This window comes from Daucus carota, chromosome 4 (genome assembly GCF_001625215.2).
Source record: "Daucus carota subsp. sativus chromosome 4, DH1 v3.0, whole genome shotgun sequence".
In the NCBI taxonomy this organism is placed as follows: domain Eukaryota; kingdom Viridiplantae; phylum Streptophyta; class Magnoliopsida; order Apiales; family Apiaceae; genus Daucus; species Daucus carota.
In genome coordinates, this window is record NC_030384.2 from 41,406,101 (window position 1) to 41,419,781 (window position 13,681).

General features: G+C 34.5%; 3 protein-coding genes across 3 annotated transcripts; 1 reads left to right on the plus strand and 2 right to left on the minus strand.

Moving 5' to 3' along the window:
* Positions 1–3,589: 3,589 nt before the first annotated feature.
* Positions 3,590–4,838, minus strand: LOC108218082 (metalloendoproteinase 2-MMP). Its single transcript, XM_017391005.2, has one exon. It carries the CDS (start codon positions 4,795–4,797, stop codon positions 3,856–3,858), a length of 942 nt encoding a protein of 313 aa, XP_017246494.1. The 5' UTR covers positions 4,798–4,838; the 3' UTR covers positions 3,590–3,855.
* A 1,183-nt stretch (positions 4,839–6,021) lies between these two features.
* LOC108217927 (metalloendoproteinase 3-MMP) lies at positions 6,022–7,225 on the minus strand. Its single transcript, XM_017390838.2, has one exon. The coding sequence runs from the start codon at positions 7,185–7,187 to the stop codon at positions 6,261–6,263; it is 927 nt and encodes a 308-aa protein (XP_017246327.1). The 5' UTR covers positions 7,188–7,225; the 3' UTR covers positions 6,022–6,260.
* A 4,247-nt stretch (positions 7,226–11,472) lies between these two features.
* Positions 11,473–12,717, plus strand: LOC108216743 (peroxidase 31). Its single transcript, XM_017389580.2, has one exon. It carries the CDS (start codon positions 11,640–11,642, stop codon positions 12,624–12,626), a length of 987 nt encoding a protein of 328 aa, XP_017245069.1. The 5' UTR covers positions 11,473–11,639; the 3' UTR covers positions 12,627–12,717.
* Positions 12,718–13,681: the final 964 nt, after the last annotated feature.

Consider the following 13,681-nt stretch of genomic DNA (forward strand, 5'->3'; position numbering starts at 1 on the left):
AAAATTTATATAAATATTATATCTTATAAATATTGAAAATTTTAAATATAATCCAACTTCATAGTTAAATATTAGATAAACTACTAATATAAGTTAGTACTGTATTAAGTTCTATTCTTAATATTTACTAATTTTTGTTATATTTATAAATGCACTTTAGTGTCAATCGTGTAATACTGCAGCAGTTTTTGTTATATTTAATGGAAAATGGCATGTCATTTGGGCATGCCTTTTTGTAAAATACATGCCTATATGCATGTCAGTGAAAACTGCCGTGACATGTACACTATTGTCAATGCTTGGGCTTTTAAAACTTTTAACGATAATTTTTGAAAAATGTCAGATATCTCAATAAGTTATCTCAAAAATTTTTTCCTAAATATATTATTAACATCTAGAAGATTCTTATTATATTATTAAAACAAGCATGACCCGTAGTAAATCTTTATAAGGGAATTCTGTCCGCTATCGCCTCTTGCTCATTCCGCCAGTGGAGAATCGCCTAATTAAGTACGAACATGTAAATGGATGTTCTTGACTCTTAACACTAGAGTTTCATGAAAAGACGGTCCAGACTTTTTCTCTTATTTAAGTTTCAATCGAGATTAAATACTAAATTGGAGCGAGTTTAGGCAAAATCTAGAGAATTATTTTGAATTCTTTTGTTGGAATGAAACAGTTTGGATTAAACTCCTCGATCGAGATCAAATTATCTTCATATTAAAGTAATTTTTTTACTAAAGCTTTTGATGTGAACTGAACAGTGATATTGTGTTTGCTTGGATGAAAGAAATAAAATGGAACAGAATAAGCAAATACAAGAGAAAATATAAGAGACAAGATCGAGTTTTGAAGGAGGAAATGGTCATTTTCTCAAAATTGGAGTGTGAGAGAAATTTTAGAACAATTGTTCATTTATAATTCAATTCCGTTTCATTTCTTTTAAATTTATTCATCTCAACCAAATAAATATTATAACATAAATGTGTTAGATATTTATTCAAAATAAATATATCAATAATAATGTTGAACAAGGCTCGAGTTACCTCTCCGAATACATCTATCATCTCCTTACCCGTAAGTTTCATTCGAGCATATATTTATCAGATTTTTTTAGTAGCGTGACCACGTACCTATACTAACAATTATTTTTTATTCGTAGATTTTTCTAATTAAGAGGTTATCATTATTAATAAGATATTGAGATGGTAGCAAATAAGAATCCACCAACTAAACAAAAAAAAAAAAAACAGTTAGAGCAACTCTAATGCATCCATTCCGTACCTATATTTGATCTGCATGGACAAGATTTGAGGATTGAGAACAAAAAAAGCTCCTCCAACGCAACTCCCTATCCCCTATTAATTTTAGGTGAGAGAAAGTTCAACCCCTTATTTGAGGGATGAAAAAGCAACCCCCTATATGCTCCATGTCATCACCAGCTCATATCTCCTCTTATTTTTCTGTTATTTATTAGTGCAATATTTTCTCTCCTTGAGTTGTATATATAGATTTAAAATATAGGGATCCAAATAGGGAACACCGTTGGAGCAAAATAGCTTTTTGATCCCCAATATTTTAGATATCCATTAATATATAATATTTTAGGGGTTGTGTTATTTTACACCAACTATGAGAAAGATTGTAGAAGGGGGGGGGTTGAATACAATCTTTTACAAATTTAAAAGATTCAAGAACAATACACTGAGAACACAGTAAACAGAAAAACACCAAGTATTAAAAATACGGGTGGATTGAATGATCCACCCGTGAGATTTTATATAGAAGAATCTGTGGATTGTTTACAATTCGCACAGCTGCTGGTTCATCACTCAAACAAGTTCTAACTCTCAGATTTTTCTCTCAAGTAATTTGAACAAGTTCAACTGATGCTACTAACTTGGTTATATACTCCAAGTTTTACAAAGCTTTTAGCTAGATTACAAAATGCACTCTAATCTAAAAACAATGCTGCACAACTTTGTCTTATGCATGCTTTCTGAGATGTCTTCATCTTTGACCATCACCTTGATTTGATCCAGATTGCACTGCATGAGATAAGTATGTTTCTGCTTCTTCTTTATTTTCCTAATTAGGCTTCCATGTCTATTTTAGTGTAATTCGATCCATGTGATTTGTCAGACTTAAGCTCTAGTCACTTTCAACTGCTCTTTGCTTCATCAGTTGAAAGTTCTGGTTGCTTTCAACTGCTCTCGACTTTATCAGTTGAATGCCCGGCTCATCAGTTGAATGAATTACAAACTCCATCAGTTGAATGCTGTTCCAGTCTCATCAGTTGAATTCCTCAGCATCATCAGTTGAGCACTTTGTCTTCAGTTGAATGCTTGATTTTCATCAGTTGAAACATCATCCAGTTTTCATCAGTTGAAGAGTTACATCTCATCAGTTGAATATCCTTCACTTAGATAAAATTACATGGCATTGGATATTTACAATTAGCCATCCTATTCTACCCATCCGTTGATAATTCCCAAAGACAAGAAATATAACAATTACAACTGAAATTTGATAAAGATTCTAAGTAAGACATGTTACAAAATGTTCATGTTATCATCAAAAATTATTGATTCCTAACAGGTTGAAAATAGGGAATTGCATTGGGCTTGCTAGCAACTCCAATGCACCCACTCCTTACTTATATTTAGTCTACATGGACAATATTTGAGGATTGAGAACAAAAAACACAACTCCAACGCAACTCCCTATCCCTCATTTATTTTAGGTGAGAGAAAGTTCAACCTCTTATTTGAGGGATGAAAAAGCAAACCCCTATATTCTCTATGTCATCACCAGCTCATATATCCTCTTGTTATTCTGTCATTTACCATTGTAATTTCTCTCTCTATTTCAATTGCATATGTAAATTTGAAATATAGGGGATCAATATAGGGAATACCATTGGAGCAAAACAACTTTTTGGTCCCATATATTTTAGGTAATCATTATTATATAATATTTTAAGGGTTGAAAATAGAGAATTGCATTGGGCTTGCTTATTTTTTCAACCCCTAAAGTATTATACTGAATATTTTAGGCTTATACTGAATTCGATTTGTTAATAATCAGATTTGTTTATACTCCTTCCATTCTCAATATATATATATTTTTTTAAAAAAATCACGCATCTTAACAAAAATTTAATTTTCTTATCTATTCTTAATATTTGCGCTAAATTATAGTGTGTTGTGAGTGAGGAGTATATGTATACTAGTCAAACATTATAAATTGTAAACATTGTAAAATGAAGTCAATTTTTTTTTTATTTTTTTTGCCAGTTGATTACACACGCACATGTGGGGAGTCGAACTTCCGACCTCCCGCAAGGGGGTACAAGCGCTCTACCACCAAAATTTGACTAGTTTAAATAGGCACATATGTTGAGACAGATAAAGTATTTAAAATAATATTTTGAAAAAATAGAGAGTAAAAAGTATTTTGGGACATATATATTTTTTAAAAGAGATATTTAAATTGGGACGAAGAGAGTATTTATAAGACCGCCAATAAATAATTTATCTCGCTTAGAAAACTAAAATCACTTTCCCAAGTCTTATCCCAAATCCAAGCATACTTAAAAATCATAATTATATCTTTAAAAGCTTCATCTTACAGCCACAAGTACAGGTAGTCAAATACAACATTATAAGCAATCGTGCAATTATGCAAGTAAAATTTCACCGACCCAAATCTCTCACCATCCAATCTCACGTCAGATTTTAGCTTTTTCCCGACATGTTCTTAGAACTAAATTCAATCAAAAGTGAGCAGTCTTTCTGACGGATTTTGGCTGTCGGAATAGATGGCGCCAAAAGTTCGAAATCACAATAAACGGGTCTAGATGTTATACAACGCTTTGATTCCTTGAACATCATCAGCATGTAAATCTTTAACAGTTCCCGGAGTAATAGTGGGATACATGATCGCATCTTCCACCGAGCTATGATCAAGTCCGAGAAGGTGCCCGATTTCATGCAAAGCCACCGTCTCCAAATCAGTATAATCCGGAAGAGCGCCTATAGACCACAAGTCATCCGCATCACAATGAAGCATTCCGCTTGTCGGTGCAAAAGCATGAGCAAGAATTCCACCTTGTCCATCAAACGAGAAACCATCCCCATGCTCACCACTTTCGAACCCGATTGTGATATCGGCCTCCTCATACTCTTCAGTTTCTTCGAAAGTGAAATATTGCGTGTACGAACTCCATTTCGCGAATGCTCTCGCGAAAGCCGGGATAGCATCTGGATGAGTCGTGCCGAGATCGAACCAGTAGGTAAGATGAGTCTTGCCTACGGGCCATCTCGGGAAGCCTGGGAAGAAATTATAATGCGAGACTGTGTGGAGTTTCTTAGGACGACTGTGGTGGTTATTTTGACGGTGTCTTTTTTTGTTTCTTCGCATGCTGTTGGTTCCATTGATTACATCAGGCACTCCGCACCGCGGCATCGCCATCTTTGAAAATGTTTCGAAATCTAGTGTTCCCGTGACCTTGAGATTGTAGTTGGCCTGGTAGGTCTTCATAGCAGCCTCAAGAAACTCATCAAACTCGTCATTATCGTGTGCTTTCGAAGAATTATAGTTTAGGTATCCGAATTTGTTCAGATATTGTTTTAGATCACGAAGGCCTGCTAGATTTTCCCCTTTTCTGCATCCTTGAAGAGGCTTCAGAAACCCGAAAGGTTGTGGCTTCTGAGCCGTAGGGTTTTTTGAGTAAATCGGAACAAGGAGGAGGAAGAAGAGAGAAATGAATGGTACGAGCTGAATTTTTTGTGCCATATGTGTTTGGAAAGCAGAAGTAACAAGCTAGCTACCACCGTTATATGTAGGGGGAATTGTTAGCGGTTATAATATATGAGGTAAATGTCGATGTTTTATCGATCGCTATTCGTTAAGGGTATCTCCAACGCGGATGTTAACTAAAATTGCTTAAAATGATAAATCATTAAAAATATTATTATTTTACTTTCTCTCTTTTTCGGCAACTTTTATATAAAAATTTGCTCCAATGGTTGACACCCAAAGTTGCCACATATCTGTACAAGTATAATTATAACAAGATAGGAAACTAGATGATTTTAAGATGATTTATAAACTTTTTTCTATTTTAGGAGGATACTAAAAATTGACAATTTGACTTGACGTTCCTTCCACTCAAATAGAGAACCAACAAAAATGTCATGCTATATCATAACACATGACATTTTAACATTTTTTTTGACACTTCTATTGAAGTTGCTCTGAGGCATGTCAGCTGCTCTCAGTATACAAGAGAAGACTTTTACTTGTTCAAAGCAAAACAAATGTGTAGTGGAATGAGTGAATGACTATCACAGTAACCTCGTAGGTGTAGAGGTAGAGTATAGGAGTATATTTTTACTCGCTCACTAGATGCTGGTGGGACCCGTGATCCTAGTTAAATGTAGATAAATAGATACGGCACGCCAGCACTATTATCTAAATTAAATAATACTATCTTATTTTATCGTCTCTATATATATTAAAAATATAATACATTATATGAATTATTAAAATAAATATATATATTTTTTTTTGAAACAAAATAAATATATATTTTTAAAAATATGTATACATGACACGTGTTAGTTACTATTAAAGAATAACTATCACAAAATTTGATCGGCGTTTAGCCGATTGGCCGGTCTATGAAAGTTTTAAAATTATAGAATTTTGGACCATTTTACCGACCATTTCAAATTATAACATGATTGAAGGAGTTTTTTTTATTGTAACTAAATCACATAAACATCTTTATCAAAACATATTTTCCGGCCCATTTTGTTATAAGGTTTTCGACCAACTTAATTATCATAAATTTATTCAATAAAATAAATTGTATGTATGTACATTAATGTATGTTTAACATATAATTTATAAAGTTTTATTAATTCAAACCTCTTTATTAATTGTTTAATAAATCTGTATTAATTAAAAAGATTATATTAATATTCCACTACATATGCATGATTGAAATAAAACATAAACACAAAAAAACAATATTATTTCACCATAAATGTAAGATTCAAATAAAACATGAACAACAAATATTACAAGCTGGTTAATAGTTGCATAACACATAATATATATTGAAATACAAGGTATTGAATCATGCAAAGTAAACATTCCCAGAGGAGTGATACACCATGCACGCGTACTCGATCAAAACCCTCAACTTCATTCCATTCAGTAATTACCTATGTAGTTATACGAAGAGATCACGTTCAAATGTTATATAATGCCTTGATTCCCTGAATATCATCATCATGTAAATCTTTCGTGACTCCCGAACGAATAGTCGGGAACATAATTGCATCTTCCACCGAGCTATGATCAAGTCCGAGAAGGTGTCCGATTTCATGCAAAGCGACCGTCTCTAAATCCGTATAATCTTGAAGAGCCCCTATGGACCACAACTCATCCGCATCACAGTGAAGATTCCCGTTCGTTGGTCGAAAAGCATGTGCAAGAACTCCTCCTCGGCCGTCAAAAGAGGAACCATCCCCATGGTCTCCCCTCTCGAAACTAATCTTCAAGTCCGAGCTCTCGTAATCCTCAGTCTGAGCAAAAGTAAAGTACTGTGTGATCGAGGCCCATTTGTCGAATGCTCTGACAAATGCGGGCATAGCATCTGTCTGGATAGTCCGAGGATTGAACCAGTAAGTAAGACTCGTCTTATCAGCTGGCCATCTAGGGGAGCCTTGGAAGAAAGTATAATGCGACACGGTGTGGAGCTTCTTAGGACTGTTGTTGTGACGGTGTCGTTTCTTGTTTCTCGTCATGCTATTCGTCCCGTTGATTATATCGGGCACTCCGCACCGCGGCGTCACCATCTTGGACAGTGTTTCAGAATCTAGCGTTCCCGTGACATTGAGATTATAATTAGCCTGGTAGGCCTTCATAGCGGCCTCAAGAAAATCATCGAAATCGTCATTATCGTGCGCTTTCGAAGAATTGTAATTTAGGTATCCGAATTTGTTGAGATATTGTTTGAGCTCACGGAGACCTTCTAGGTTCTCCCCTTTCTTGCATCCCTCAAGTGGCTTTAAAAATCCGAAAGGTGGCGCTTTAGGGTTTTCGGAGTTGGAGGGAACAAGGAGGAGTAGGAAGAGAAGAGAAATGCATGAAATGAGTTGGAAAAACTGTGCCATGTTTGTTTGCAGAGATGAAAGGATGTAGCAAGCTAGAACCAGCAACGTCCATTTATATAGGGGTAATTCTTGTTAATTTCCTGATTAATAAAAATAATCATTTCTGATTCTAAGTAATTACTACAATATTAATCAAGTACTAACATTCTAACATATATTACACGCAATTGTTGGTTTGCATTTTCCACAGAAGATGCATATATATCAACTCCTCCCGACGTACAAGGCAATGACTAAATTTGTTCCACTTAAGTAACAGCTATTTCAATTCATGTTTTGCTGCTGGCTGCAGCCTGTAAGTGTGGCATAAATCATAATTTTGGCCCTAGAAATAATACTCTCTGTAGTTGTATATGCAAGTCCTTAATTTTTTTACGAGTTTGGCCAAAAAATTTAATATATTTCAAATTTTTTTATTATAATAGAATATATTGCATATCGGTTTAAACAATTTTAAGTCATGATTATTTTTTCTTGAATTTATGCAAACGAGTGCTAAGACTCTGTCTACTTGTTCAAATTACAAAACTATTCAACAATGACAAAAACTTATTCAATTTTGTAATATGTCTGTCCAGGCCGCCAGTGTTCGGTAAATTTAAAATTATAATTTATGTCTTATTGTCCTCAATTTAAATTATGTTTGTGTAATCAATATACTTATATAAAGGAGAAGCGAGGGGCGTGTAGGTGGCGCCTCTCACATCGTTGCGTTCTATTTTTCTAATTTTCTGGAATTTTTGGATGAAAAATATCAAAAATTAGAACTACCTTTTTTAGTTTCGGGTATATTAGAAGCAAGTTTCAGAATCTGATTTTGTTTCAGATTATTTATGGAATATAGTAGCTTAAAAGTTTTAATCTGATTTTGTTTCGGATTATTTAATTATGGAAAAGAGTAGCACATAAGCCTCTCTGCACATATAAATACCCCTATAGATTATAGGGTTTTGGATCATTTAAACACAATCTCCTCTCTCTCAATATCACGACCCTACCTCTCTTTGGTGATAGTTCTTTTGCTTGATTTCTAACTCGGTGGTGCCGTTATTCTGCAACGATAAGTGAAAGCTGTTTATATAGTATTAAAAATATAGAGATAGTTGCAAGCAAAGGTAGTTATAGACCGCTATGTTGGAGGCGACAAATCCAAACACGGGAAAAAAATATAGTTTCGACATGATATTGATGGATGATATCAATAAATTAACTGTTAGTGATGTATGTTTGTTTTCTTATTATTTTATAATATTTTTTTTGTTTTTCGGACATGTTTGTTGTTTTTAATTTTTTTATGATTTACTTTGTATAAAGGAAAAAAATTATCCATGCATTATCTGTTTGCTCCATTCAAGCAACTTTTAAGTAAGCTGTTTATACAGTATTAAAATATAAAAGTCGTTACAAGCAATGGTAGTTATAGACCGCTATCTCACAGATTTAAGTTAGATGTTTTTGTGCACAATCAATCCAAAAAATTGGAGTAAGGTGACAATGTAAGAATATGATTACTTTAAAAAAAACACAAATTAAATTATAATTCATTGTGTTTTAAATTGTTAGTTACGCGTATAAATTTATTTTCATTGTTTCACCATAAATTATAGTCCAATTTTGCAATTTTATATATTAGTATTGGTATTACATCAAGATTTTTATAATATAAAATTTATTATCCTATAAATATTAATTTTGAAATATTAATATACTTTTTATCGACAGCCACAAAATTATTTTATTCTACAAATATTAATATTGAATCATTAATATAATTTTTATAGTCCGCCGCAACGCGCGGCTTCTCAACTTTTTATATATAAGATGATAGAAAAATAAATTTCTCTCAAACCCGGTGTCCAGAACTATTGCACATTTTAAAATCCAATTTCAGATTTTTTTTTATGAGTAATACAATTTCAGATACTTAATTTTATAATATTAAAATAAACTTAAGAAAAGTACCGTAACGCGCTTTCCGGTAGTGTAATATATAAAAAGCAAGTTGATCTAAATATACAATTATGGTACCGTTTGGGGTTGCTGTTGCAGATACCAACAGCAGCTTTTTGCTGAAAAACGGGTGAAAAATTGTATGGTAAATCTAAAAGCAGCTTTTTCGAACAGCAGCTTTTTCGAACAGCAGCTTTTCAGCTAAAAGCTGCTGTTGGAGAAAGTAGGTCCTCCCATACTTTTGGAAAAAGCTGCTTTTCAGCTTTTGCAGAAAGCTGTTACAGATTTCATTACCAAATCTCATCAAAAACATTATTTTTTTTATATTATAACTCAAAATAAGCAAATATCAAAAAATTACGTACCAAACAGTTATCTGATTTCTACCACAGCACTTTTTTTATCAGCACTTTTTCTGACAGCACAACAATTTTTAACAACACTCCCAAACAGACCCTAAATTACAAAGAAAGACTTATTTTAAAAATGAAAACAAGCTAAATAATATAATTTTAAGTACGTGTTTAAAGGAATTGGTCATTACATTCACTCAAGCACTGACCATAAAATATATTCTACGATCAACGAATTCAAACATAACGCTTCTAGATTTTTTAATATTAATATTGGTGACTTCCAATATTTACTTCAAGGCTGGTATACAAAGTCAAGTTTTCGGGTAGGATTGGAAAAGTAGTTCGGATTGTACATGGTTAAATTCAGTTAGATATTTTCTGATAAACTATTCAAATGGGTCTCCTTTCATTAAAACTCAACTCCCCAATACACATTCAGAAACGAGATAATATTGACATGATGATTCATATCTGTCAGAGACTCGAGATTCGCCATAAATCACTAGCGATGGCATATTTAGGGGTGATTGCGGTGCGGACAGTGCGATTTTTTTTTAAAATTGTAAACCAAACCGCATATGCGGTTTCATTGAAAATCCAAACCGCAACCGCACTACGTTAGGATAAAAACCGCGTAAACCACACCACAAAAATGCGATGTTGTGTGGTGCGGTTTATGCTGTTTGCACATTTAAGAATAAATATTTTTAGTTGAAATTATAAAAAAATTAAATATATGATATGAAAAGAATCACAATAAATCTACATGATATTTATCATTTCAGAGTTACAACTACTAAAAAATATAAACAAAAATGTAAATAAAATAATAGTGAGCAGTAAGAAACATATAATAATAGAGCGAAGTTCTATAAAATCTAATAACTATTTACGAGATATTTTATTTATTTTATTTATAAAAATATTAATGGACTTCAATAACTCTAAAATGGGGACTCCATAGAACTTAACTCTTGAAAAACTTTAAGAAACACATTATAAATAATGTATATGTATATAATATAATTTTATTTAGCAATACTAATACTTATTTATTTATATATGTTATTATATTGCGGTGCGGTGCGGTTTGAAACGCACTAGTAAAGTGTCAAAACACAACCCGCACCGCACCGTGCGGTTTGTGAAAAATTCAAACCGCAATCACATCACATAAATTAAAAATCGCGTTTTGCGATGTGATGTGGTACGGTGCGGACGGTTTATGCGGTTTGAGTGTTTTTTTATCACCCCTAGCATTACTCATCAATTACTTTGTGATAGCTTGAAGGGCTTTACAATTGTACAAAAGCACGGCCCAAATCAGGAAAAATGTGAATTAAAATAGAGAAGCCCAACTCAAAAAAGAAAATTGATTATCAGGCAGACAAGGAAGGAGGGAGACAGTTGGAGAACTGAAGGTGGGGAAGAAAAAATTGGGTTTTTCATGTGAGGGGGCAGACATAACATACGCCGGACACTCCGTTACGCGTTTCTTTATTTGCACTTATGTCCCACCTTCGCTCCATCACCTCCCTCACCATTATACAATCAGGAAGCGCCAACTTCGACATAAGTTTAAAATAAACTTCAAAACTCGAATTAGAGTCGATATGAATATTTTATCAAATTTTTAATCTCTTTCCAAACCAGGCGATATCTCTAAAATTTTAATTTTAACATATTAGAAAACGATTCTCACAAGTATCATGCTAAGCTATACTCCCTCTGTCTCATTTGATTCTATACGTTTCTTTTTCACTGCTCGACACACACTTCAATGCTCTTATAAAACATAGTTCTATAACTTATTTTTAAAATTTTTTTTTTCTGAATAAAATATAACATTCAAATTTTTATACAGAATTTTTTTTTAAAAAATAAGTTATAAAACTATACTTTACGGGTGCATTAAAGTCCGTGCCGCGTCTCCGTCCCCAATGTATATAACCAGGTGGCGGACGGAGTAACAAATATTATTCGAGGGGAGCTATTTGTCTGTAGCAGTAAGTAAATATAGTAGACAACTCGCCTTCCTCAGTATTACTCCTTTCTGGAACCCAATCATAGAGTTGCAGATCAAGCCCCTGACTGCATCTCTCTCCACATTATATACCTCCTCATCTCTCTGATTCTATCATCTACAATGACATTACTCCATCATTTCCTCGCATTCTCATTCCTGCTCTCGCACTCTCTCCTCATCACATCAGCTCACCATCTCACACACAACTACTACGACAAAACCTGCCCCCGATTCCACCAAATCATCCAGGAAACCACCACAAACAAGCAAATCTACTCTCCCACCACCGCCGCCGCCTCTCTCCGCCTCTTCTTCCACGACTGCCTCATCCAAGGCTGCGACGCCTCCATCCTCATCTCCTCCACTCCCTTCTCCAAGGCCGAACGCGACGCCGACATCAACCTCTCCCTCCCTGGCGACGCTTTCGACCTCGTTGTGCGCGCCAAGACAGCCCTGGAGCTCTCCTGTCCCGGCATTGTCTCCTGCGCCGACATCCTCGCTGTCGCGACTCGGAACCTCGTATCCATGATGGGCGGTCCTTACTACAACGTCCTTCTCGGGCGCCGAGATGGACTGGTCTCTCAAGCCTCGCGTGTCGGCGACAATCTCCCAAAGGCCGCGATGTCTGTGAGTAAACTCATCAAATTGTTTGCGGCTGTCGGGTTCAGCACGCAGGAGATGGTTGCGTTAACAGGGGCTCATACCATAGGATTCTCGCATTGCAAAGAGTTCAGCTCGGATATTTATCATTATAGTAAATCTGAGCAGTCTGATCCGTCTATAAATCCCAGGCTCGCAGCAGGGCTGAAGAATGCCTGTGCAAATTTTACGAAGAATCCGACACTGGCGCTGTTTAATGATATCATGAGTCCGAATCAGTTTGATAATATGTATTACAAGAACTTGCCGAGGGGACTGGGGATATTGAAATCGGATCGTGCGTTGGTTTCGGATCCGAGAACGAGGCCTTTCGTCGAATTGTATGCGAAGGATGAGAGAGTGTTTTTCAAGGCATTTCGCAAGGCAATGGAGAAGCTGAGTGTGTATGGTGTGAAGAATGGACGGAGGGGTGAGATTAGACGCAGATGTGATGCATTTAACTCTTAATTATGTTATGTTTCTGTTAATCTCTACTTCTCTTTTTTGATCCAGGAGATGATCTGTTATGTATCCTAATGGATTGATTGATTTTAATTTATTTTGGAGAAACTAGTTTTGGCACATATATAATTGGATATAAAATATTTTACAAAATGACATAAGTTAATGTACGTTTTAATTACACCCATATATTCGTATAAATCTCAACTCAATAGTCAATACCATTTTGTGATCAATTTTGTGTCAATGCTCTTGTTTTTCTTGTTTTGTTGATGGTATGATGAACAAATTAACTATATTCGACAAATGAACTCTTTTTCTATTATTTTGGAATCAAATTCACCAATCTCCAGTAGTAAACCTCGAAGTTTGTATTGAATGTCTAAGAATGGTTAACTACACGCTGATGCTGTGTTTAGTTGGGGTGAATGATTTTGGAATGAATGAAAAATAAACTATTTTATGGACAATTTTTAAGAAATTTCATTTTTTTTCTCCATTCTATTCCTCACATCATGTGCTAGATATCACACCTTCAATTTGAGATGGAATGCTCCCATCCTCAATTTCTTCTCAAATCTCATTATAGCAATTTTGCACTTCTTCAAATTTTTTTCAAAAATTTATTCCAATCTCTATTACTTTCAAGTATTTTTACTCATTCCATTCTCCACAACCAAACACAACATGAGGTTCTGATGTTTACTACTGCAGAGTTTAGTACAGGGTTAAGAAATTGAGATGTTGGAGTTTGCAATAATAAATGACTGCTGGGTTGTCATTATCGGAGGAATATATTTTGGATTAATTTACTGGATTCCTTGGTCGTAGATAAGCTGGATTTCTGGGCATTGTCTGCCGACTAACATATGCAAGGGACTATCAAAGGCTAAATATCACCATAAGTCTTGAGAATTTTAAAATTCAATCTCATTTAGGAAAAAAAAATTACCAACTAATTTCCTGTGTTATAGTTAAACAGCAGCCTACGATAGAGGTACTTTCTAGCAAATTGATCGACTGGACAAAATAAAACGACATTTTTCAAAGAATTAGTATGA